Raw genomic sequence first — 25,015 nt, 5'->3', positions numbered from 1 at the left:
TATGACGTCATTATATGAAAACATATTCTCAATCATATCTCATTAATGGAATGGAATTTTTCAATGAAATTTACGTCACATAAAATTCAAGTTATGCGCATTCTACTCATCTTCTCAAAATTCATGTTTTCTCTTAAAACGTGCGCGTACGCGCGCGTTGAAATATTTGTATGCTCAATTCGAGCTCAAATTTTTTTTGCACACGTTTCAGACCATTTGGAACATTTTTTGAAAAATTGAAAAAATTGGACGGACGCGTACGCGCGCGCACATATACGCACGCACAGCTCATATGAAATAGAAATTTCCCGTTTTTGCACTCTTATCGAATGCCTGAAATGTCAAGGAATATTTCTACCAAGTTTCAAGTCAATCCGACTCAATATGACGTCATACGGGCCCGTCAAAGTTGAAATTCCGCGCGCGCGTCAATGGCGATATACAGTGCAACAATGCCAAAAAACCGCCAATTTTAACCCCGATTTTACTCGTCAGGATGGACGGTGACCCCCCATTTTCTTTACATATTCTAAAAGCTGATGAGTTGTACATGTTATTTCATGGGTTGGCGAAGCTGGAAAAATGATTAAAAGATATCAAATTTCTTAATAAAGTAAAAAAAGTAAATTTTCAAAATGACGTCATCAAATTTCAAGTTCACTCAAGCATATCTCACTTATTCTTTTATTGATTTTCGTCCAAATTTCAATATGTTGTAGCTTATTAAATGTTCTTTCAGTCATATGATAACAACATTTTGATTGGATGACGGCATCACCTCGTAAAAAGGGATTGAAAGTAACATTGTCAAATTTGACCAGTTTACGTGTTATCTCTATGGGAGTGCAGTTTTTCTGGAAATGAAAACTGACATGACTATCTTTATCGAGCACTAGCTCACTTATGCTTCGGTGATTTTCTCCCAAATTTTAATATGTTATAGCTGAGACTTTGGGCTATCGTTACTGTGCCCTTCGTTTTTTCATGCGGAGTCGGCATCACGTCCAAAAACTTGGTTGAAATTAAAGCTTATCTTCGATGTATTGAAATATATTTCTTTCTTTCTGCAAATTTCTTTGCAATAACTCAAGAAAAAGATACCCTATCACCACCATATTTTGCACATGTTTAGTTCATGTCACGTACATTATTTCATAAAATAACAACTACTTCATCAGACGCCATCTTGGGTATGTAAATTAGGGTCAAAGGTCATAAATGTTTCATCCTGTATCTTGGTAAATACATGTCCTATCTTTCCCATATTTTGCACACGTAAAGACCATGTTACAAGGGTCATTTCACAAAATAACCACTTTTTGCTCAGATGTCATCTTCTCTGTGCAAAGTGGGGTCAAAGGTCATATGTACTTCTTTCTTTATCTTCGTTGTGACGTACTATGTCTATGGGAGGGGATTTCTCTAGATGTGAAAATTGACATGAATGTCTTTATCGAGCACTAACTCACGTTTATACCCTTCGGTGAATTCCTCCCAGATTAATTGTAGCTGAAACTTTGCGCTATCGTACGCGAGCCCTTTGTCTTCAAATGGTGTCGGGATCACGTCCAAAAACGTGGTTGAAATTCAAGCTTATCTTCGATGTATTTTCATATTTCTTTCTTTTTCCAACTTTCTTCGCAATAACTCAAGAAAAACAGCCCCTATGACCGCCATATTTTGCACATATTTAGTTCATGTTACGTACATTATTTCATAAGATAACAACTACTTGATCGGACACCATCTTGTGTATGTAAATTAGGGTCAAAGGTCATAAATGTTTCATCCTGTATCTTGGTGAATACATGTCTTATCTTTCCCATATTTTGCACACGCAAAGACCATGTTACAAGAATCATTTCACAAAATATCTACATTTTGCTCAGATGCCATATTGGGGGTGCAAAGTGGGGTCAAAGGTCAAATATACTTCATTCTGTATCTTCGATAGTGTATACGGAATTCGGTACCCAAGATGGCAGGTCTGACTCCCTTTTCTACACGGCCAATGTCTCTAAACACAGATGAAACCTATATGGTCATGCCTATTGCGATCAGGACTCGAATCATTGATTTAAAAAAAAAATCGGATCACCTAATTTGTCAGTCTTGACAAATTCCGAGTCTAGTTTTCATTGTTTTGTTTTTTCAAGGCTGTGATTGTAGTGTAGGGGTGGGCATGCACAAATATTGTAGCATTCCATGAGCAGATATACATGTATAGTATGCATTGGACTCGACTTGTAGGCCACTGACAAAGACACTAATTACTTTTGTTCGATTGGAAGGGACTCCTCCCCGTGTAATTTGGAGTAAGATGTCACATCCCAGCATGAAACCATTCCGAGTCCCTCTTGTGAGATCTCCAATTCGCCCATTATTTGACTCCCGCTTCCTTTGTCATATTAAGGGGGTTAAAATATTCATGGGCAAACCCTCCTCCCCCTTCCCCCTCTTCTCCCCACCGTCACTGCCACGCCATTGGCACTAACTCCCATCACGGCTCATCCATTTTCAAGTGTGTATTAAGACTAGTGATTGCATTCAGTCATACAATGTTAGGAACCCCGCCATAATCACTCATTATCGCAGACCCCCAAGGAGCGCGACTCTAAGAGCAGGCACGACCAGACTGGAGGGGGCGGGCGGGCGGAGCCCCAAAGAAGACTTCACTGGGCTGGTGATGGTGGTGTCGTTGGGGATGGTAGTGGTAGTACACAGTAGATGGAAGAAAAGAAATGCCTGCGAGTTTGGCTTTGTGATTATCGGCTGCTGCTATTAACACACTATTGACACAAGAGGGGGACTGTTTATGTCGGGGATTTGGGCCGTACGACTAACATCCGATTTGCTGGGATCAGAGGGAAGGCGGAGAAAGAGAGGAGAGACGAGGCAGCCGGTCCTTGTCTGTACAACTGTTAACCTCCGTGTGCCGCAGCATGCTGTAAAGGGTACAATCACAAGCAGATTAGCTGATATGATAGCTGGAGTTTAAGGGAGTAGCAGAATGAAGAGGTTGTTGAGTTGAGTCATGATGGTAGTGCGGGCAATTTCTTGCAGCGCTGTGATGATATGGAAGAGAAAATTTGTTGCTTCAGAATGGACAGTGTTCAGTCGCCTGTATCCATCTTGTGAAAACAAAAATTAAAATCACCTTTTGCCAGCATTGGAAGAATTTCTTTCTTCAAGAAATATGAATGTGAAGTCGTCCATTGGAGCTTTGCAGGAAATTCAGTGACATTGCTGGAAGATAAAGTTTTGCACCATCTTCAGAATTCTTGAATCGGACATTTGTTTTGTTTTGTTTTGTTTTGGATGGGACACTTCAGAGTGATCAGGGTCATCATCGAAACAGACTGAGGTAAATGTATACTGTGTGTGCAAGATTGTCTCTGTCTGTGTGTTTTTTGAAGCATGAATTTGAGTCACTGAAAGTGCAGATTACAGTGATCAATGCAATGCTTATGCAGTCCTTTCCATCTAGATGTCATCACAATCATTTCTGAAAGTATGCTACATGCAGTAAATAAAAAAAAAAGAAAATATACTTTTTCCAATTTGAGGAATAACATCTCATCTGATTAACTTAGTAGTGCAAAATTCCCAAAGCGCTATATGATTTCGCACAAAAATAACATTGCTCAGAAATGAACAATTTACATAATCAGACTACTAACGAAAAACACACACAAAAAAGAAAAAAAATGGAAGCATTCTAGGTGGGCTTTAGATGTGCATCTACCTTTCAAGGAATTTCATCTGCAAAAACTCCTGTTTTACTTCAAAGTGTGCATTTTCTGAATAAGATGACAGCTCCTGTGTGTAAAGGTTATCATGTAGTGGCCTGGTGTAAAGGGAAGGAAGGAGGGAAGATTTGCTTCATCCTACTGTCTATCATCAAGCCAAGAATCATCCCTATCTTGTCACGTCATTGTCGCATCAACTCCGCATCGTTCTTCAGTCCTGTTCGACCTGCTCCCATTAGTGTCTGTCGACGCCACCGTCCATTCTCATGGACTTAGATGCACTGTCGTTACCAGCCTGCCATCACTTGGTGCATTTACGATATGGACGGCATTATCTTTCAATATACATGTACAGTACATGATGCAGGCATCTCTGAACATTGCTTGCTGCAGTTCCTGTGTTTTGTTTTCTCGCATTACTAGAAGAAGATTTCAACTGTTTGCATTTTGAGAGTGACGTCGTGTGGTCCATTGCAAAATATTGAATGCCTTTGAGATGGATAGCCCACCATTGTTTCTGCAGAACTGTATCATACTATCAAGGTAACAAAGAAATGTTAACTTATTTCTTAACAAGTCTTCTGTTTGTGATAAGGGAGCAATTCATGCATAATCGTAGATATTGGATTTTTGAAAAAAAACAAAAAAACGTAACTGGCTTGATAAAGGCTACCATGGTATCCCTCTTTGTGAGACAGTTAATATCTCCTTGTCATATTAACCACGTTTTGCAATACAGATTGCACCCATATAAATGGATAGCAATTATTTTGGGGAGTAGCTGCGGGAGAGAAGGAAAGATGCACCAGCCTCTCCTCCCAAAATGCGATGCTCGAGTTGGTGGCCGAGGGCTGCATCTCAGGTTTCCCCTCGCGATACCATTTCAATCCCTCCACTCCCGGAAAAATTGTGTAGGGGGTGTTTTCCTGAGGAGGGGGGTCATTTGTGCTCCTTTGCACTTTTTTCCCCTATCCCCTTCTTCCTCTTGCCCCTTGACTGCAACTGTGTAATATTTGAAAGAGACCCTGCCCTGTGCACCCCGAATAATTGTGGGCTTTCCCGTGATATCCTTCCCACACCCTGTGAGCCGGGTCGTATATACACGCGTATATCCATCTAATGCATTGGTCTCCTAGTTCCTCATTAGCAGAATTCATGTTTGAATATGGATTCATTTGCGAGAGGTTGGAAATGAGGCACATTTATATGCTGTATTTTGTACGATAGACGATTGAGCTCCTGTAATAATATGCAGGGGGATATCAATGATCTTCATATCTAGTGCTTGCTCAAATGTAATGCATCTTTCCTTTGATGCATGGGGGCAATTAGTTGTTACACTTCAAAAGAAGATAACTGTCCAGAGGAAGCTATGCCTCTGTGTTGGAATATGAAAGCATCTCCAATGGGATGATATGTTGGTAAAGTAATGCAGATTATATGTTTTCAAAGCAAATTGACTGACCCAGTTAACCGATATACCCCAATATAGTGTAGGCTGCCTTTTAAGGAAAGTGATCCACAACAAATGAAACCTGTGTGCCTGATACTTGCCAAACATTTTAGTAATGATTGTAAACATTTCTTATATCATTACAGGGGTATAACCTGAAGAAGCAGGTGACATAGGGCACATGTGTGCAGAATTTCCAGACTCCTTGGCTACAAGCATTCATGATGCTGCATACATTAGCAAACCTTTACTGCAATCAACTCTGTTTTCTTTCATTGTATACAGTAGATGTAGTGTGATACCAGGCAAACAACATTAGTCTCATGCCCACACTGTAGTTACAAAATAGAATGCTGGCGTTAATCCTATCATACTCTAGATGTAGTGCCTTGTGAAAGTAGAAATGGGGGAAAGTGCAGCGAAACTACGGGATGGAGGGGGGTCAGGATGTGTCAACAAGGCTGCTACAGCCAGGGTACAGCCGATGCTTCGTGCATTCATCGCACTTGTACCGGCACTGACCCATGGAGCGGACAATATTGACTAAGCCGAGGAGAGGGGAGCGGGATGGTGGAGAGGAGGGCGCTCTTGTCTCGGTGTGGCTTTCCTCTCTTTCCTCCGTCAAATGCCACTCAAATCTGTCAGGGCTGCTGAGTGAGTGAGTGAGAGTTTGGGGGGGGGGGGGTTTGCGGGGAGGGCTAGTAAAAGGGGAGGAACAAAGGGCCAAAGGGAGTGGGTGTAAATGAGGGTTTACAAGGGTGCTTCATGTGTTTGTAGGTTAAGACCCCTTGTCGGAGGTCAGTGTCGGGGACAGAGAGAGAGAGAGGGAGAGATGGATAACACTAAGCTACAGCATGAGGAGTCTTCTTCCTCCAGGACTGTGAAGAATCTTCTTAGTTCTGGGGTAATAATATACAGTCTACTGTTTGTACCTCACCTCAGTTGAATCCTCAGGGATCAGAGAATATCCTTTGACTCACATGAATTAATACATTTCAACTTTCATAATTGAATGTTCACATGTTTATGTCTCCATCTGGATTAGAATTTGTCTTTAACTTGACCAATTTTTCAACCTTTGTGAGGTTGACTGGGCAGGGTTGACTGTACATTTTGTACTTTAAAAATCTACTATTTCTGTATATTTAGACTTAAATGTGATTAATGGCAGAGAATGTGACTCAAAGAGAACTATAAGAGGGTACAACTTGTAGATTGTATAAACTACTGTGGTACCTTGATTAGGTTCTTGAGTAGTTGTAGGTGTATAGCTAGAGTAATTTCTAGGGTTGTGGATAGAATGAATGTGCTCACCATGTTGATGGGATTGAGCCAAATTTGTTTTATGTGGTCATGTTGCAAAAGAACAGGGAAGGGTAATGATGGGCGTATGCATTTTCTGAAGTTATGATTCTTAATTCTCTTCTAGCACTAGGAGTATGATGAATATTGCAAATATGTTTCTGGATGTTTCAGTGCAACTCAAATTCAGATCGCTCTCAGATTTCTATTGTGCCACCGTCATCCTCAATCCCTGTTTACACGGCCCAAATCTAGTCAGGACATCCCAACTGCCCTCTCTAGTCCTAACACCACCACCATGCCAACGCCACAGCACATATGGCATGATAAGATGGTGATGAAGAGTGTGACGTGGTGTCAAGCTGATCTCATGAACCGTAAAAGCCAAGATCTGGTCTACACTTGTTTTCTGGAGCTCCCTTCGTATTCTTTCTTGTGTTGTAATGTACAGTAAAAGTGGAAATTTTCTTGCAGATATCTGTCTGTACCAGGCCAGATTTAGTGAAATTTGCTTTAGGTGTCTAATTTGCAGAGGATTTTTTTTTTTCTCAATCAAAAGGAATATATGTCAGTATTTTCATGTGTTATCATTTGTCACAGCTCCCTTAAATCTCCTTGATTCTGCAGGAGGATACCCAGAAATGTTGTATATCCTTTTATGAGCTTACAAAAGAATATGAAGTCCTAGTTCAGATGATATTTGCTTGTTGAGATATATGTAATACAGCATTCTCTCCCTGATTGCTCTTAGGCACCTCTCTATATTGAATATAATGTTTGTGGCCCTGATTTGTCCCTTAGATATATAGTCAAGTTCAAAATTTCTTACAGTTTCCAGGCCTTGAAATTGTCTAGATGTTTACTGTGGTACTCCTCCAGTCTTAACTTGGGAAGGGGAAAAAAAACCTCCAAGAAAATATGCATGATATGCTCTCATGAATGGAGGTTTAGTAATTTCTATTCTATACCATTTGGTATGGATAACACATCATCATTCCCTATACGTGGATGGAGAGATGATAACATGCCTAGAACGTTGGTTCAACACCCGAAGCATGCAGGAGGAGGAGGAAGATCAGCATGGTTATTAACCTCCAGTGCCTGCAACATACAATTTGGTACCTCTCCTCCCAAGAAGTTTGTTGTGGTGGGGAGCGGTGATGGTGATGACGGACTCGTCTGGGGATCATGTGGTGTCCAATTTGGCTCCTGATGGGGCGATACAATAGGGGGGCAGTTCACCCCTGGAGGAACTTTGTGGGGTCCTCTTGTTGTTTTGGAGAAGGAATGTCGGGGCAGCAATTATGCCATTAGGAGAATTATTGGGGTAAATTCGCTCGGATAAATTTGATCCTCGGAAGAGCTACTTTTCCATATGTCGGGCTGGTGTGCAAGGTATTCAAACTCAAATATGTTTGACTCCAGGGCCGTGTACATTGCGCACTGCCATCACAAATGTAGAAGGCCAAGTTACAGTACAGGGCAATGGTATATGTGTCAAACGCACATGTTTGTGAACTGCATACCTCATACAGATCATGGCCCCTGACTCTATTGATGTTTATTTTGATAAACACCCATCATTTTTCCTCCCCCACCAACTTGCCAATCACAATTACAATATGACACTCTTTTTTCTTTTTTTTTGGCAAGAATACGAAATGAAATTGTGCTTTCAGTGTTTGATACAAAAAGGACAAAATCATGGTACATTGGAAGCATTATGGAATAATGTGAGATTGAAAAATATTTGTTCGAGGACTGCACTACTCTATGCATGTATAACTACAGAGGTGGAAAGAGCTCTTTCCAACTCCCTTTGTATACAAGAAAACAGGCGAATGATGCTGATCCCTTGTGGTTTGCCCCAGGTGACTATAAGCAATAGTCAGCAAACGGTATCAACCAGGTACATTTGTGCCATACACTTAAATGAATGCATGAATGAATGAATGAATGAACAGCATTGCATATAATAGGGAAATAGGGCCAACCATCTGAATGTTCTGAAGGTAGCTGCGAACCGTAACTCATAAACTGCTGGATGGAAAGTGTGGCTGTTTTCACACTCTTGTATCTTAAGCATTCTAAGTACTTCTCTAAAGTAGACCAGTTTCAATTACCTATAAACAACAGCATAGACATGACTCATCAATGTGTGTAGATTAGACTTTGATTTTGTATTAGGCATACTTGTATACAGTATATTCCTCAGAGGCATTGAACGCTACTTGACTCCTTTTATCAAAAGTGCACCTTTTAGTGCAATGTCCCAGTGGGAAAATACTATACTATAGAATTACACATTAATCTTGAAAGCCAACATGAAAGTCAATGAGGTGGGACTGATGGTAGATGAGTGTAGGGGGATGTATGTAATGCTGCTTGTTGGATGTGCATTCACTTAGCTATTCATGTCATGGGCCTGCCGGTAATAGTGACTCATTTTGCGGATATCTCCTTGTCCGCATTCAGTGCATGAGCTCCTATGAGTTGTATGCTGTTTCTTGACAATACCAATCACTTAACGAGGTGTACGTGTCGGCTCTACAAAGACTTGCAGGACTTTCAGGAGATACCCCAATTTTTAAACAAGTGACGTAAGAGAGCACTGTCCATTAAAGATCTGAGATGGGGCGGGGATGGGACGGGGATGTGGGGGGGGGGGTGGGACGGGGTCTAGGAGGGCTGGTGAAGGGATACAAATGATCAGTCAAATTGAACAAATTTTATCATAAACAGAGAATCCGCTAATCGTCAAATCTGTGAACAGAGTCCGAGTTTTCCACAGAATACCATAATGTATTGACATGTTTTTGATCCATATTTTTAAAGGGATGGTACATTATTGGTGGAGATGAGAATTGGGCTTTTAACTTTTTGCGAGATACCAAGAAAACAGTTATAATATAGTACAAAGTATACTGTTTTAAGAGCAATTCAAAGTTTATTCGATGAAAATCGGGTTTGGAATGACTGAAACATCCAAAAACAAATAAAACAGAGCGATCATAATAAAGTGTGGGTCCCACACTTAAATTAGAATCGCTCTTTTTTGGATATCTCAGCCATTTCGTAACCAATTTTTATCAAATAAACGTTGAATTCCTCATAGAATTACATGCTCTTTCATACTTCATAAGAGGTTTCTCATTATCTCACCAAAAAATGTCAGAAACCTGAAATTAGGTCTCAGCCAAAACTATACGATCCCTTTAATCAGGAGTGTTAGATACTGGACTGCCCATAAATCCAAGGAAAGAATTAAAGTGAGCATTTTGTTGTACATCTGCTAATGGGGCTCTGCTAAAAAACACATCTTTAAGTTTGTTTTTCTGTGAATCAACCCAGAGAGTCGATGAACCTCCTCCCCTCACATGAAAAACATAGACTGCAAAGTGCCTTAATATACCAAAAGCAACATAACTGAAAAAAACCCCACAAAAACAGAGGTACATCAAAGAATTGAATATAATCTCAAAAGAGTAATGGCAACATCAAAAGTGACCTCCTTTCACTCAAAGTTAGGTACAGCGTATATTGAATCACTAATAGGGAACCAGATGGCCAGTCACTTTCATTGTCAGAGCGTTGCCTCAAAGCAAGGCTAGCTCCTAATTCATCTCAGGGATGCGTACACTGTCTAGATTCATTCAGAAACGGCTCACACATCATCTGTAAAAGTTATCAAGAAATTTGGCGGGGAGGACAGCTACAAACATGTACATGTAGTCTTGAAGAGTTTTGATTACCAATCATGATGCCCCCAGCATGCTTACCTGGGGGTTCTTCACACAGCAAAAAAAAAAAAAAAAAAAAAAAAAATATTGCATTAAGTCTGTTTATCAAAATTTGTTCAGTGCTACTCCGTGCATGTTTTTGTTTTTGTTTGCCTGAAATCACCCTAAAATTATGCTTCAGTCACCACATTTAAAAAAAAAAAAATGTCTACCAAACTATAGTTTATATGTCTTCCACAATTGACATTTGATCCACTTTTAATTTGCATCTATCGTCTAGACGACTCAACTTTCCTAAAAATTCATCTGAGCAGATGGAGCTTAGCTTTTTGTCTTTTATTCACTTGCCAACAAACCACCCATGAATTGTAGATATATATGATTTGGTTTTATATGATTTGGTTTTAAACTTTTTCTTCGAGAAAAATACAGGATCCCAACAGTATCAAATCAGAGTAGATTTGAAGGGAAGGGGGAGGAGGGGGGAGTGTGGAAGAAATATGATATGACGAAGTTCATACCTCAGTGTACAGAGCACTCAGGTGGGCCCTAATTAGCAGTCCCGCTCAGCTACAATGCTTGCATTACTCTAGGGCCCCCCAAACCTGTGGTGTGGTTGTGATTTGATGAAGATTCTGATGACGCGGATACTGAGGGGAGGAGAAGCCTGACTTTACCCCGGGAACTGATGAGCCGAAGATCCACGATGCTCCATGCCTCGAAGTCAAAGTCATCCACGCTAAGCACCGGGTTTCTGTCTTTTAATCACGCGTATGAGTTCCTCCTTGGCATTTATCAAAGATTCATGAAGGACGTTCTTTTTCATTTAGCTCATCAGCCCCCGGCCCGCTTCCAGCGAGAGAGGGGCATTCGTCCCCCTCGAAACTTCACTTGTGTCTCTCTTCCTTCAATGTCTAAGTGACGTATCAGAGATCTCTATTACCGTTTCCTCCTGTCCTCCTATTTGTAATTGGGCTACTCGGACGTGACTCGAGAGCTCCCGTAATCATTGGAGAGGAGGGGGAGGGGGAGGGGGGTTGGAGGGGGTCATTAGGAGCGCAAAGTTTGCGTCCTCCAGACAATTTGCAGAGGATGGTTATTGCAGAGAGAAGACATAGCGTGATGCGAGTGGAAGAAGAATTTGAGCTGGGAAAGCGAATAATGCAGAGGAGTGGCAGATACACACACTTCTGTATGTGGTGAATGATGTGTCTACAAATATCTTAATGTTCATTGCTGTTAGAGTACCGATAATCTGGTAGTCTTTGTGTATCAATGAGGCAGGGGGGTTGATTATCAGGAGAGACATTCTTCGTGAGGAATTACCATTTGATGTTTTAGACAAAATTAACTGATTCTGTCGCTAGTAAGGGGTATGATACGAATAATGAAGCCTGTCTTTGTATTGCACTCCATTCAAAGAAAGGAAGGTGTGATATGTTGAGATTCCTAATCTTGATGTCTTGTAGCTCGTCTATATGAGCTTTTGAATATTTTTATTTTATTTTTTTTTGCGGGGGGGGGGGGGAGGGGGGGGGACTGTAAAGTATATGTGTGCATTTTTTCTTTAATCCTGACGTTGCATGCCTTCATCTTGCCCTGTGCTGATACATTGTATGATGATCTACTATAGTTACTAATACTACCGGCTACCTGCCTGTGTAAAGTATGCTATTATTCTTGACTACTCTCGAGTCACGAGTCTGCAGAGAATAAGGAAAACCAAACCAAACTTAAAATAATGGATATCTTTATATGTTACATAGAGTCAATGTCTCTCCCCAACCCCTCCCCCCAACCCCAGCTGAAAATTATGATTGCTACCAGTGAGACATGATACTACTGGATAGCTCCCATATCGATGCACTTGATGGCTTCTGCTCTGCACGAAGAGCCTGCCCCCACTAGATCACCGTTCCATCAACATGGCAGGCCCTATCTCTGGCCATACATCACCCTATTACATTTCCAATAACTCTCCTGCCATTCCGCGAGCTAGCAGAGGGGGGTAACCAGAAGGAGGTACGGCACTCCGTGAATTGGCAGCTCATATATCTTCCTTTTCCCCCTTTTTTCTTGACCAAACCCCCTCCAGGCAAGCGCGTCCCAGACAAACATCGATTCTGTCACTGATCGCGGGGCGATTGGTCTGCTCGTATCCCGTGGAAAACTATCACCTTGATTACTTTGTGATATCTTCCCTTTGGGAGGGGGGGGGGGGGAGGGGCTGCATGGGCTATTATTCTGGGTCAGTGGAATTTGGTGTTATGAGGTCACCGAGGACTTCCGATGTCTGTCTGTCGTCCACTAATCTTAATTAGAGATGCTCGTAAAATGATACTCTTTAATGAAAAAATATTTGCTGAGATTAAAGTTCTCTCCATAGTGCAGGTACTCTTTGGTATCTGTTGGAAGTTTTGTAGGGCAGAAAGCCAGCAGTGTGCAATGGATATGAATGTTTCGCTTTGTTTTCTATGCTTTCAGTATAGGACATTCCCTGTTCATGTTGTTGTAGTGGGGCATTTTGTTACTTTCAAGCAGCCACGGAAAGAGGAGTGCATGGATGAGAGAGGGTGAGATGGTTATACTTTGAGAATATCAAAAAGAGGTTCGTGTGAAGTTGTTGCTTTGAGTCGTTTTCAGAGTCCCAGGAAACAGCCTCCATCTAGATTTTCAGAACGTCAGGGGTATGATCTATCAACTCACAGAGACGACAGGAAGAATCTGAATGCGCAATGAAATCAATGTCATTCCACAATCTTCCATGTTGTCGCCTTCGCTTGTATTTACGTCCGTCCAGAGTGATGTGTAGCACACTTCAGCAGATCCAAGCAATTTGTTCTCTGTCCTGTAATATTGGCATGTGCCAAGTAAACACGAGAGTATCTTTAAATAGTTGACGTATCGCTTTCTCGCAAATTTGAAAAAATGTCCAAATTTGATACATGGCACTTTACAAGTTGATAGAGGATAGACTCCTGTCGAGTTTGCCATGCAATGTCAAACTCCGTCACGTTGTCTCTGTTGTCTAGACACATTGATTCAAGCCATGAAATGGTTATGTGAAGGCTGTCAATTTACAGGATGTATTTCCTTAGATTGATCACAGGATGTATTTCCTTAAATTGATCGCGGAATCTCCTGACTCTTGTTTTTCGCCTCTCTGATTCTATTGTCGCGGGCCATTCTGGCTCTTTGCTGGATTCATTTGCTCCCTCGTAAAGCTCGCCACATGGGCTCATTTGGAAGTGATCGCTCCCCCGAGATGGATTTTGACAGAAATGCTTATCCTACGTAAGGATCAGGCAGCCATTTATAGCTTAAGTGCTTGTCTCGAGTGATAGTGGAAGTGACGCTCTGTGAGATGTATATTCTCGACACCCATCTCGCAACAAAAACATGAAGCGAGAACGCTGCCCTCGCTCCGAGGTTGTCAGGCACTACTTAATGTTTGTAGGACTCATATTCACTGTGATGTTATAGTCATCGTATGTGACCCCCCCCCCCCCCCAGCTTTAGAGCCCATTGATGAACCTGCACATGTACAAGGTGTGATGGGTGTCAAGCCTTCTGCAGAGCTGCCAACTAGTACTGATTTTCAGTAATTTCTACTGAAATTGGACAAGAATACTGAAGGTTACAAGCAAATTACTGATTTTAGAAATCATTGTCTATGATAAATTCTATAACACTGTTAAGGATTACTGATTTTCACTCAAAAAAGGTGCAAATTACTGATTTTCAGCCATCATAGTACTGAAAGGCTTTTACAAAAATTGGCAGCTCTGCTTCTGTACAACATGTAGTTTTTGAAACTCAGCTTTGTGTCACCGCTATGGCTTTGCATGACATGTACTTTGTATACCTGCTAGCTCTTATTTGATAAGAATCCAGGGAAATTATAAGATGAATGTATCACTGTGTTGAATATTCATGATTATGATGTGTTTATAAAAAGCAGTCCCTTTTACATTTCCTTCTGACGACAAGACTGTTCAGTCATTCAACAAGGTGAATGGCAATTCAACAATACTGAATACCTGGGTACCTTTTATTTGCTCTCTTGTATTATAGGGACTTTTGTATTTTTAATATCTTTCAGATTTTTGTTCTTTTTTAACCCATTGAGGACGAGTCCCGAGTATACTCGGGCAGTTGTCCATGGGAAATACATGTTGTAGCAAAATTAGTCCATTCTCAACGGGATTCCAATTCTGAACTCCTGGTTAATTTTTCAAGTAAAAAGGATGCATGCCAGTTTCAAGAAGTTAACAGTATATGTAGACTTTTGGGTCTTCACAGTGGAGAACTTTTATCGTTGTTGAAGCATAAAAGGAAAATGAATGATGTAACCGTTGTTTTATTCAATTATTAAGTAATGCAATTGTTTGTCTTCTCTGCCATCACAGGAAGATCTGCCTACACTGTAAGTGTCCCCGGGAAGACCACCTCGTGATGTCCGGCGACCAGGAGAAGAACGTCAGCCGGATGATGACCGATTTCCAGCGCAGCTCGGCCTCCGACGACGACAGCGGCTGCGTCCTGGAGGAGTACACGTGGATTCCGCCGGGCCTCAAGCCCGACCAGGTCAGACCGGAGTTTGAAGCATGCCCTCAACCACCACTTTGCGATCCTATCCCACTCACTCCTTAGCTATTTCTACCATACTTCAAGGGAACTCTATTCTCTGCGAGACTGTAATGATAATAAAAAAAGTAGAGTGAAACAAACAAATGAAAAATACAACTTTTTGTGATATTTAAAGCTCCTCATGTTTCAATGATATTGTGAAATCAGTCTCAGTTTCATATGTAAATTGGAAGTTTGGATGATATCCCCCACAACTCCAGCATTGCTTTTTTGTTTTGTTTTGTTTAAACAAAAATGTAAAAAAGAACATTCATCACTAACTCACCAAATATAATTCTCCTGGCAAAAAGGTCACCACTGCTACATCATATTACTGCTAATGTGATATGATGGGAAAGAGATAATCTCTTCTTTATGAAGTCATTTGTAGAAGAGGCTTTTCAGGGAAGGTTTATATGCAAACCAATTATTTTGAAACTCTCACCATCCTGTTTGTTTGATTTTATTCATTTTAAGTATAACCTTTCCTCATTGATTATGTGACAGGCAATTCAGTGAATGTCAGGCTGGCAGAAAGAGAGAAAAGGAAAAAAAATGTATCAGTTTCCTTTATGCCCAAATGTTGCCTACAAATGATTACTGTAATATAAGTGTAGTAGAGTAGATTTTTCCTTTTCTTTTCTTTTTTGTCCTACAAGTGACATCAATCCTGTTGATGCCATTAAGGACATAAAAAGTATATTTGAAACCAACCGATAGCTTTGAAGAAAGTCCTGATGTGTGAAATAAGATTTGTTCATAGACCTTCATTCTGGCCCTTTCGAATCCCAAAATTGTACCTAGAAGCAACATACATGAAGGCAATGATAAGGCAGTGAGATAATGGCTTGTGCGTGTTAGAAAAAAGACTGTTTTATCACAATTTCTTTGGTCTTCATCTTTTTTCTTTCACAACCATTCCTTTATGCCAACATCAAAAGATGCAAGTGTGAAATGACACTTGTTCCCAGTACCTCATTAGACAGCCACCTCAAGTAGTGTGAAGGTGTAATGTAGGTTAAAGATACTTGGACAGCATTGCATTAACTCACTCCACCTCTCTGTATCCTAAACACACTGTATAACCACGTTTGGTCTGAAGCAAGGCTGATGAGTAACTGTGACGTACAATGTATATTGTAGAATGGTCCTTCAATTTAGTTTGAGGGTTCTTTTTTCTCTCTCAATAATGTGGCATAATTTTGAGTGGAGCATGCAAGGTGACGGGATATTCTGTGTCTGAAACACCAATAGTGTCCGAGAGAGAGAAAAAGGGGGTGAGAATAGAGTGGTCATTTGTGCACGTTGACAAGGATGTTAGAAGGGGAGCTACTGATAGGTCTCTTGACCCTCGAGTTAATTTGTCAATGTATTTTTCATCATGACCAATGTGCGAATTGCCCACCTCGCTCTGGTGTCAAGTGAAAGGGGGGACTGCAAAGATGGAGAGAATTCTGTGTAATATGGGAGATTGTCTGCAAGACTGCCCTGTCCTTCTAGGTTTGTTCTTGAACAAGAATCCATCATATGAATAGAAGATTTTTAGAAAGGGTGTTCTTAAAATCACCAGATAGGTATCACTTTTCACTTAGTAAACAATTCATAAAGGATCTCTCCCCCACCTGTGCCAAAATTGTTCCTCTACATATGTTGTGTAGTTTCGGTTTTTGCTTTTGTTTTTGTTTTGTTTTTGTTTTGTAATGCATATGAATTCATTTTGTTTTAATACTGCATGGTGTTGTGAGTGTGCATTTTTCATCAAGTGTTCATCAAGTCTCTTCTTGAGAAAAGACATGTGTGCAGAAAGCAACAATAAGAGGGTTAATGCAAGCAAAATGTTCAGCCTAGGAATGTTGTGATGTTCCAACAGTTTATGTTTTATTGGTTTTCATGTTGAATCATCTTTGCACAGGGAATAGGCAATGTCAGTTTTATTGATGTGATCATCAAAGGTATATGATCAAAAAGGGGGGGGGGGGGGGGAAATCCTTCCCCTCAACAAAAACATGCATTACATCTCAAAATACTTCATGGGGGTGACCATAAAATCATAGTGTTATTATTCATTCATGCATATTCACTCTGTCAAATCTCGTCTTGTCTCTACCCAAACCGCAAAACCTTTCCTCCAGGTGCACCGCTACTTCTGCAGCCTGCCCGACGACAAGGTGCCGTACGTGAACAGCGTCGGGGAGAAGTACCGCATCAAGTCGCTACTCCAGCAGCTGCCGCCCCACGACAACGAGGTGCGCTACTGCAACGGCCTCGGGGAGGAGGAGAAGAAGGAGCTGCGCCTCTTCAGCAGCCAGCGCAAGCGGGAGGCACTCGGGCGGGGCACGGCCCGCCCCATCCCCATCGCTCTGTCTGCCAGCATTTGCTACCAGGTGTGGATTCACCACCCCCCCTCCCTTTTTGCATCAAGGATAGTCCAAGTTGTTCTCTCTCTCTCTCTCTTTTTCTGAGAAATGCATACAAGTAGTTTATGTGATTAGCCAGAGACACACATATAGACACACCCATCCTCTTTTGATGTTTACCTTGGAGATGCAATGAACTAAAATGAAAAGAATATTTATGAAATCCAACTAGAAGTATCACTTATATCACATCATTTATGGAATTAGGAAACTTCCCATTTGCATAGGTGAATGGCATCTTGCCAGTATGGAACACCTGTGCAGAGAGCCCTATTCCAAGCAAAAAAAAAAAGGGGCAATTATTTTGAGGGAACGACAATTGCTGTTGCCACGGCAACCATTCACATGCTGCTTGCGTCTGTATGGTTGGTTTCTAGCTGCTGCTGCTGTGGTAACTTGCAGTGTTTGAAGATGTTTCTCGATTGTTTCAAAGATGTTGCCCAGAAAAAAAAAAAAAAAAGAAGAAGTTGTGCATCTTCTTACATCAAAGTGGGACTTCATGCAGTTTCTACAAAATCGTCAAACATTGGGCACCGAAATGTCACTTATCAGGCATTCCTTGGAAGCTTGCGTGCAATAGTGGGATTCTCCGAATGGTATAAATGACAGGGTAGGGATATGGTTTCATCCACCAAGCCTGACTGAACAACTCAGTCGTTTTTGCTGTTCCTTTGAAGCCTATTTGAGGGGGCTGACTCATGCGGGACTGCGGCTTAGTTGATGGATGACTGAGCACAGAGAAAGGGGTAACCTTATAGCACATATCATCGCATTCGTGACCAAGCACGCACTGTGCCTCGAAAAAAAAAACACAGTCTTTCTTGTTATGTGTGCTGTTTTGTCGGGTCCAAAGTTCTTCTGGGGGAGAAAACATAAACACTATTTTAGTAGTCGACTGTGAACGAAGTCATCCCCACTCTCTTTGGTGAAGCACAATATGACTTCCTTTTGTCATTGTGCCCAGTGATTTATATGCAAACATCAATTAATGCTCATGTCTTGCATGCTGTCAGTACTGTATGTGAAGCTAGATGTTTCATTATGCAGGTGACTCCTGTTATAAAAAAGTGCCCCAGGACCCACAGTTTTCTTTCATTGCACCAAAATTTCCTTATTGCAGAATGACTAAAGTACATACTAGAGGTATAGTGGTAAATTTACATATGGGACCTGAATTTTTACTCTGTTGTGTCTGAATTTTTTTTCTATCCATGCTTGTTGCAATGGCAGCAGCAGTGCATTATAGTGTGATGGTGATTCAGTACTTGGTGATCATTTGTGGTAGAGATGTAATGGAGAGAAAATGCATTTTGGGGGGGGGGGGAATTGGAAGGGGGAGGGTAGTTTCGATTTTTATACTTCATAGAAATTGTACTCTAACATGTATGCATTGAATAGCAAAAATTCCGCCGGAGAGGTCATTGGTATGGTTCGTGAGACTATTCTAATGAGCACATTGTACAGCACATTATCACTGTGTCACAAGCGGTTGCGCCATACAGGGTGGCCCTGCTTTGCTCGGAATATGTGGGGCTTTGTTCACTCAACTGTGTGGTTGCCTCCTGACTGCAACTATGATTATGTCTATAGAGGTAACCCGTACAAAAGACAAAACAGCCAAACATTGCCATTTAGTGAAAAGTCAGGAGGCAATGCCCTGTACAAGTACATTACGCCACAAGGACAGATTGCTTGCATTGTTTAGGAATGCTCTGTGGCAATTGCCCAGAAAAGCCCACACCTTCTCTTTCCCACTAAAGCCGATGCAGTTCTTGGCAGGGAGAAGGAACTGTGCCGAATTCAAGAAGTGTGTCACTGCCCTCGCTTGCCCTCGCTGGCGCCAGGAGGCAGCCCAGTTTGTGGATCCCCGTGTTTTCGTTTCCCACATGGTGTGGAGGAACATGCACTTGATCCCAAAGCCCAACATAGCTTCCCTGCCTACATGCCAGCCTTTACCATTCTCCACATTCTTGATGGCCATGGCCTGAAGCCAGAGAATGTCCTGGACTGTCTTGCCTGGTGCTTGTAGTGCACTGTACCTTTTAGAAGAGCATATTAATCAGATTACGGATAGGTGTGCCATGATAAGAGTCAGTTTTTATTTTGTTTGTTGCTCCCCTTCTATTCTTCTCTTTAATACAAAATAGCCCACACATCACTGTTTGTCTGTTTCTCTCTATTCTCTATGCGGTACAGTGAATTTCTGATATAACCAACACAGTTATAACGAAACTCTCGTTACAGCAAAGTGAAAAATCAGGTTCCAAAATCATTGGTGGTATTTCTTTTCAAACTTATCTGTTTGGCTGTAGGGAAATTTTGGTATATACACTTATATGCATACACACTCAAACATACATGCATGGATAAACATACATGCATGGATACACATGTATGTGTAAACATATATGTACATAAATTCGTGTGTAGTAATATTTCTATTTGCTTTTATTTTTCTTTGTTTTTTTCCAAATTTTCCTGTGTCATTGTGTAAAAAGAGAAATTGTTGATTTTTGGCAGTTAGGATAAGAATTTGCATTTCTGATGTGTGTATCTTTTTGTATTTATACTTCTTCATAAAATTTGAAATTTGAAGGGGATGTAACTTACAGATGTATTTGTAGTAAATCTGAACAGAAATGGACATCTAGAAGAGTATTGGATGCCGAAACATTCAACTATGTCCATGATTCCTCGCCACTATGGAGTGATAACTTCACCAAACTCTTTATACATGGCATCAATCAAATGTAACTACTTCATTGTTGTTTAGAATTTATTAAACAAATGAAAACAGAAAATTGACCAGAAATGAATATTATTTATTAGTGGAAAATTGAGCAAAGAAAATGGGATTCCATCGGGATTCCATCGGGATGGAATCCAAGATGGAATCCCATTTTATTTGCTCAATTTTCCACTTATAGAATTTATCAACTCACAATATTTGATTCAATGCTGACTTTCGATGTTTCTGTCCTCCATTTGCCAGCACCCCCTTGCTATCTAGTGTGATATGTAATGTGAACCTCTGAGTACGTCTAACTTTAACCCGTGGCAATTTGTTCTTCGTAAAATTGCAGTGTGGTGGAGGCATCAGCACGGGCGACATTGCCGTCTTCGCCTCGCGGGCGGGGCACAACGCATCATGGCACCCCGGCTGCTTCTTCTGCTGCGTGTGCCAGGAGCTGCTAGTAGATCTCATCTACTTCTACCGGGAGGGCAAGGTCTACTGCGGCAGGCACCATGCCGAGTCCCTCAAGCCCAGGTGTGCGGCCTGCGACGAGGTGAGAGGAAGACGCGCGCCGTCTGTCGACGTCCAACCTCCTTTGATGAGGTCTTTTTTTTTGTAATACGACTTCTTGGTCAAATGATAGAGTTCATGCAACTATGTTAGATCGAGTGCTCATAGATGATTTGCAGCTGATTAGGATCGCTACTTTTGCATGCATCATTAACATCAATAACACCATTCTTTTGGTTTTCATCTGCCACCAGGAGAGGATTGTAAGTCGGGGCTCTGCTATCTTGAGGTGCATTTCATATACACAGATAGAGAAACTTGTTTGTTTGTTTGCTTTTTTTTGGGGGGGGGGGGTGGAGGAGGAAGAGATTAATTGTATAACTGCAATTTAGAAAGCATATCATTGTTGCTTCCCATTGGCAATGTATACGCATATAGGGTAAGATTTGGAATTGGCATCTTCAATGATAAAAGGAAGGTTACTGATATGAGTCAGTTTTGATTACCTTTTCATTTCTTTAATGTTGATGTGCCTTCCTTCAAGATGTAAAATTAATGTCATCCTCTGAACCTGACACTTACAGATCATCTTTGCCGATGAGTGCACAGAGGCGGAGGGCCGTAGCTGGCACATGAAGCACTTCTGCTGCTTCGAGTGCGACACGCAGCTCGGCGGTCAGCGTTACATCATGAGGGAGGGCCATCCGTACTGCTGCCAGTGCTTCGAGAGCCTCTTCGCCGAGTACTGCGATGCTTGCGGGGAGGCAATCGGGGTGGACCAGGGCCAGATGTCGCATGAGGGTCAGCACTGGCACGCCACGGAGAAGTGCTTCTCCTGCTGCACCTGCCACCAGTCGATCCTGGGGCGGCCCTTCTTGCCCAAGCACGGACTGATCTACTGCAGCAGCGCCTGCAGCCGCGGCGAGCTCCCGGGCAAGGACGGCAAGCAGTCGCTGCACATCACGTCCAACTCGCGGGGTGAGAACGAGAGCAGGAGTAGGAGACCCATCAATGTGGATACCCTGAACCTGGACAATCTGAGTGTTGTGGCCTCGGAGGATGGGAGGGAGAGGTCGCTCAAGAGGAGCAGGGACATCTCGCGCAGGTCGTTACCCGACCTGAGGAACAATAACTCAACAAATTATCAGAGATCGCGAAGTGCAATGGAAGGGGGACGCAGAAAAGCCAACAGCTCATCATCACAAAACCTGTCCCTACAGAACGGTCATCATCCCGACCACCAGCGGAGGCCTCAGCCACCACCCAGACCCCCTACCCATCACACCCAAGTAGACAGCAGAGTGTATAATGGTGGCAAAGACTTTAGAACAGCGACGAATACAATTGGTGGTTCACGGTCGGTGCAGGCCACCACGGTCAGCACACCCCAACACAAGAGATATCAGACCCAGCTGTCCATGAATGGTGACCAGAGGCAACACTATGGAGTGATGGTAGAGAATGGCAGGCCAGATGGGTACAGGAGTCCACCGCAATGGCCGCAAAGCGCAAATCACGAGAGAGAAAGGCGTGGTCTTGTGGAGCACAGGTATGAGGAGCCGCACAGAAACAGCCAGCTACGCAGCGAGAGCTACCACGACAAGCTCTCGGACAATTACCAAGAGCTGGAGCCAGTGTCACACCGCAAGGACATGCAGCGGCGTTCCTCCATCAAGTCCGAAGGCGGCGACCGCTACAGTCCCAGGAGGAGGCACAACGACCACATGCCGCGGTCTGCCACGCATTTCGACCGCGCCGCCGACGCCTACCATTCGGAGCGCGGGAGGGACGGTCAGTACGGATCTCAGAGAATGACGCGGACGGTGTCGTCGCAGATGCACCGCGGCCGTTACGACGACGACTACTACTACTCGTCTTCTTCCTCCGAGGATGACGAGGACGACTACTTTGTTAGCTCTCGGCATTCCTATGTTAATGCTGGGCCCAAAATCCGCTACGTGGAGAGGGGTCCAACCAAGGTACAGATCAATACCCTGCCCACGGTCCATTACCCGCGGGATGGCAAGAAAAAGAAGTCCAAGTCTAAGAAGAAGGGCAATTGTGCCGTCTCTTAGAAAAAAAGTGTTCAACTTTAATTAAAATGTCAATTTTACAGTCGGCCACGAGTTTTTGTCTTTGTCAGATGCTTGTAAACCAAATTTATTGTGGCTACACACCAGATGCTGCTTCATAATAAAATCAGTGTGAACTGCCACCAACGTATGCAAACTGCCGCATTTACCTAGATCAAGCAATTCTCAAAGTGGGTTATTGTTTTATTCATGCTTTTTATGTCATAGCTGTTAAACATCTGCAGGGTGCTCATGTCGTAGCAGTTTGAATGATTTCATGACTTTACTTCAATTAGACTTCACAATGTGAATTTCAAGTGTTGTTTTCAATCTGATGTATTCTATTGACAAACGAGAGGTCTCTATTGACATTGCTACGCACATGAATTATGTCGAATCAGAAATTATCTGTCTGCATGAATCTACAGTGCAATTGTGATTATATGAGCTTTTAATCGCGTCAGTCATGTGCTGACACTTTTGAATTTCATTCCTCCCAGATAACAGAGTGACCATAGCATTCTATGACATCTTTTTATCTGTCAGTGGTGTATATGTCTGATGACAAAAATCTGATACGATGGTAAAGCACAAAAATGAAAAACAATAGCAATAACAGGTTTGCAAGGATTTTTAAGTCAATGTAGAATTTTGTTCAAGGAATATAGACATTTTATTTCTTATTCTGGAAGGAAAAATAAACTGAATAACATTATAAGGATGTAGATACAAACAAGAATTACAAAATACATGCAGCATTGTTTTGAGTCAGCACTGACATTGCCAATAAATGCAGATGTCTTGATATCAACAGAATACAGTGTATTGAGGCATAGGATTTTTAATCATTTAAACAAAGCAAGCAAACCAATAAATCGACAAACAAAGTGGACAATGGGACATGTGATATTATAGTGACTTGCAGTGTCACAGTCTTCTGTCATTGCCAACTAAAAGTGCAAGAAAAATCATTTCACTTACTGTCAAATTTATGATTGATTCCACACTTGAAGAGAATTGTCAGAGAGCATTTGACCCACAGTGTGACGTAAAACACACTATTAAATCTGTGATCATGCTTCATTTGGGATAAGGAATTTCTTGTATGAAATGAAATAGCTCCCTCTTTTGTTCACATTGAACTAAGTTACTTTGTTGTCACTGGTGGCAACCAGTGCAGACTACGAGGGTAAGCTGGTAGTATAGAGATGCCTTCTCATATCTGTATTGCAATATTGAGGATATTAATTTAACTGTTGGAAATATGAACTTGTCACAAATTAACGTTTCAGAACGAACCTTGTACATTTGTGTGAGAATTGCAACTTTGATTAGATACCACAGTTTGATAAAGAAGTTTGTATCATTATTTCAATTCAAACAACTGGGCACAAGGAGTAGAATCATAACCTAGTGTATGGTCCCTACATATATGTATATCTTACCATGGGGATAACCTTACATTAGAAGTACTTGGTTTAGATGTCTATCAGTTTTTAAGGAATTTAGATTCATTTTTATGTGAAAAAAGTACTATTTTTCTATCCAATTCAAAGAACAAAACGAGCCTTGAGCAGAATTCAAGAAACTGTAATGAAAATGGTTCTAGTACCTTGAATGTATACATACATTATGTACTACTCACTGTTGCGTGTGGAGAACATCTATTTAAGCAGACAAGACAATTTTTTTCTTCTTGTTTTTGGGGTCAGTTTTAATCTGTCATCCAGTGGTATTCCCTGTGTGGAAGTCCTCAAGTATGCAAGTTTCTTTCCTAACTTATCAACTCTTGTACATATGACATAATAGAATTCTGATGTCTATATCATATTGTAAACCTGTACATAGCCAATGGCAAGAAAAGAAATATGTATTAACTTGTAAAAATGAAGAAGTGTATTTGGGAATTAGATTTGTAATTACATGTACAAACAGCTTGCAGAATGATGCACAAAATGTCATGATTCTTTAGCCAAAATTAGCTTTTAAGTTAAATGAGTAAGGAGACACTAGAGTTATTTATTCTCAGTAATTCAAGCAGAGATTATGTCGACCGAAATTTTTTTAGACGCTTTTAATGTGTTAGTGGATCATTGGTGCTTTTAATTGCTCCATTTATTGTTCTTCAGTGGCTTTCCATGCTCCCCTTCCAGGGAGAAATGTTAAGAAATTATGTGGATCCAGGAAAAAATGCAAATAAAATTCTCATTCGATCAGTTTACATACATATCAGTGAGCAGTATGTTTTGTCTCAGTGTCTTGTTCGGAATGCTTTTTAAACAGAGATATACATTTTCTCTCTCTCTCTCTCTCTCTCTCTCTCTCTCTCTCTCTCTGTTTTATGGCATTGATGGTAAAAGAAAGGGGTCAATCACTACTCATGTATTATTATTGATACATGTATGTACT

The 25,015-nt window shown here is 41.5% G+C and overlaps 1 protein-coding gene across 1 annotated transcript in view; it reads left to right on the top strand.

Annotated features, from left to right (window-relative positions):
- LOC140241656 (uncharacterized) overlaps positions 1-24,815 on the top strand; it is a 96,095-nt gene extending 71,280 nt beyond the window's left edge. The window contains exons 3-6 of the mRNA XM_072321402.1: positions 14,654-14,831; positions 17,006-17,257; positions 20,374-20,577; positions 21,119-24,815. Of these exons, the coding sequence (XP_072177503.1) occupies positions 14,654-14,831; positions 17,006-17,257; positions 20,374-20,577; positions 21,119-22,609 (2,125 nt within the window). The 3' untranslated portion in view covers positions 22,610-24,815. The remainder of the gene's footprint in view (positions 1-14,653; positions 14,832-17,005; positions 17,258-20,373; positions 20,578-21,118) is intronic.
- The last annotated feature ends 200 nt before the right edge of the window (positions 24,816-25,015 follow it).

The sequence above is a fragment of the Diadema setosum genome, chromosome 2 (assembly GCF_964275005.1).
Source record: "Diadema setosum chromosome 2, eeDiaSeto1, whole genome shotgun sequence".
In the NCBI taxonomy this organism is placed as follows: domain Eukaryota; kingdom Metazoa; phylum Echinodermata; class Echinoidea; order Diadematoida; family Diadematidae; genus Diadema; species Diadema setosum.
Note: the sequence above shows the minus strand (reverse complement) of the source record. Positions and strands in the feature narration are given on the sequence as shown.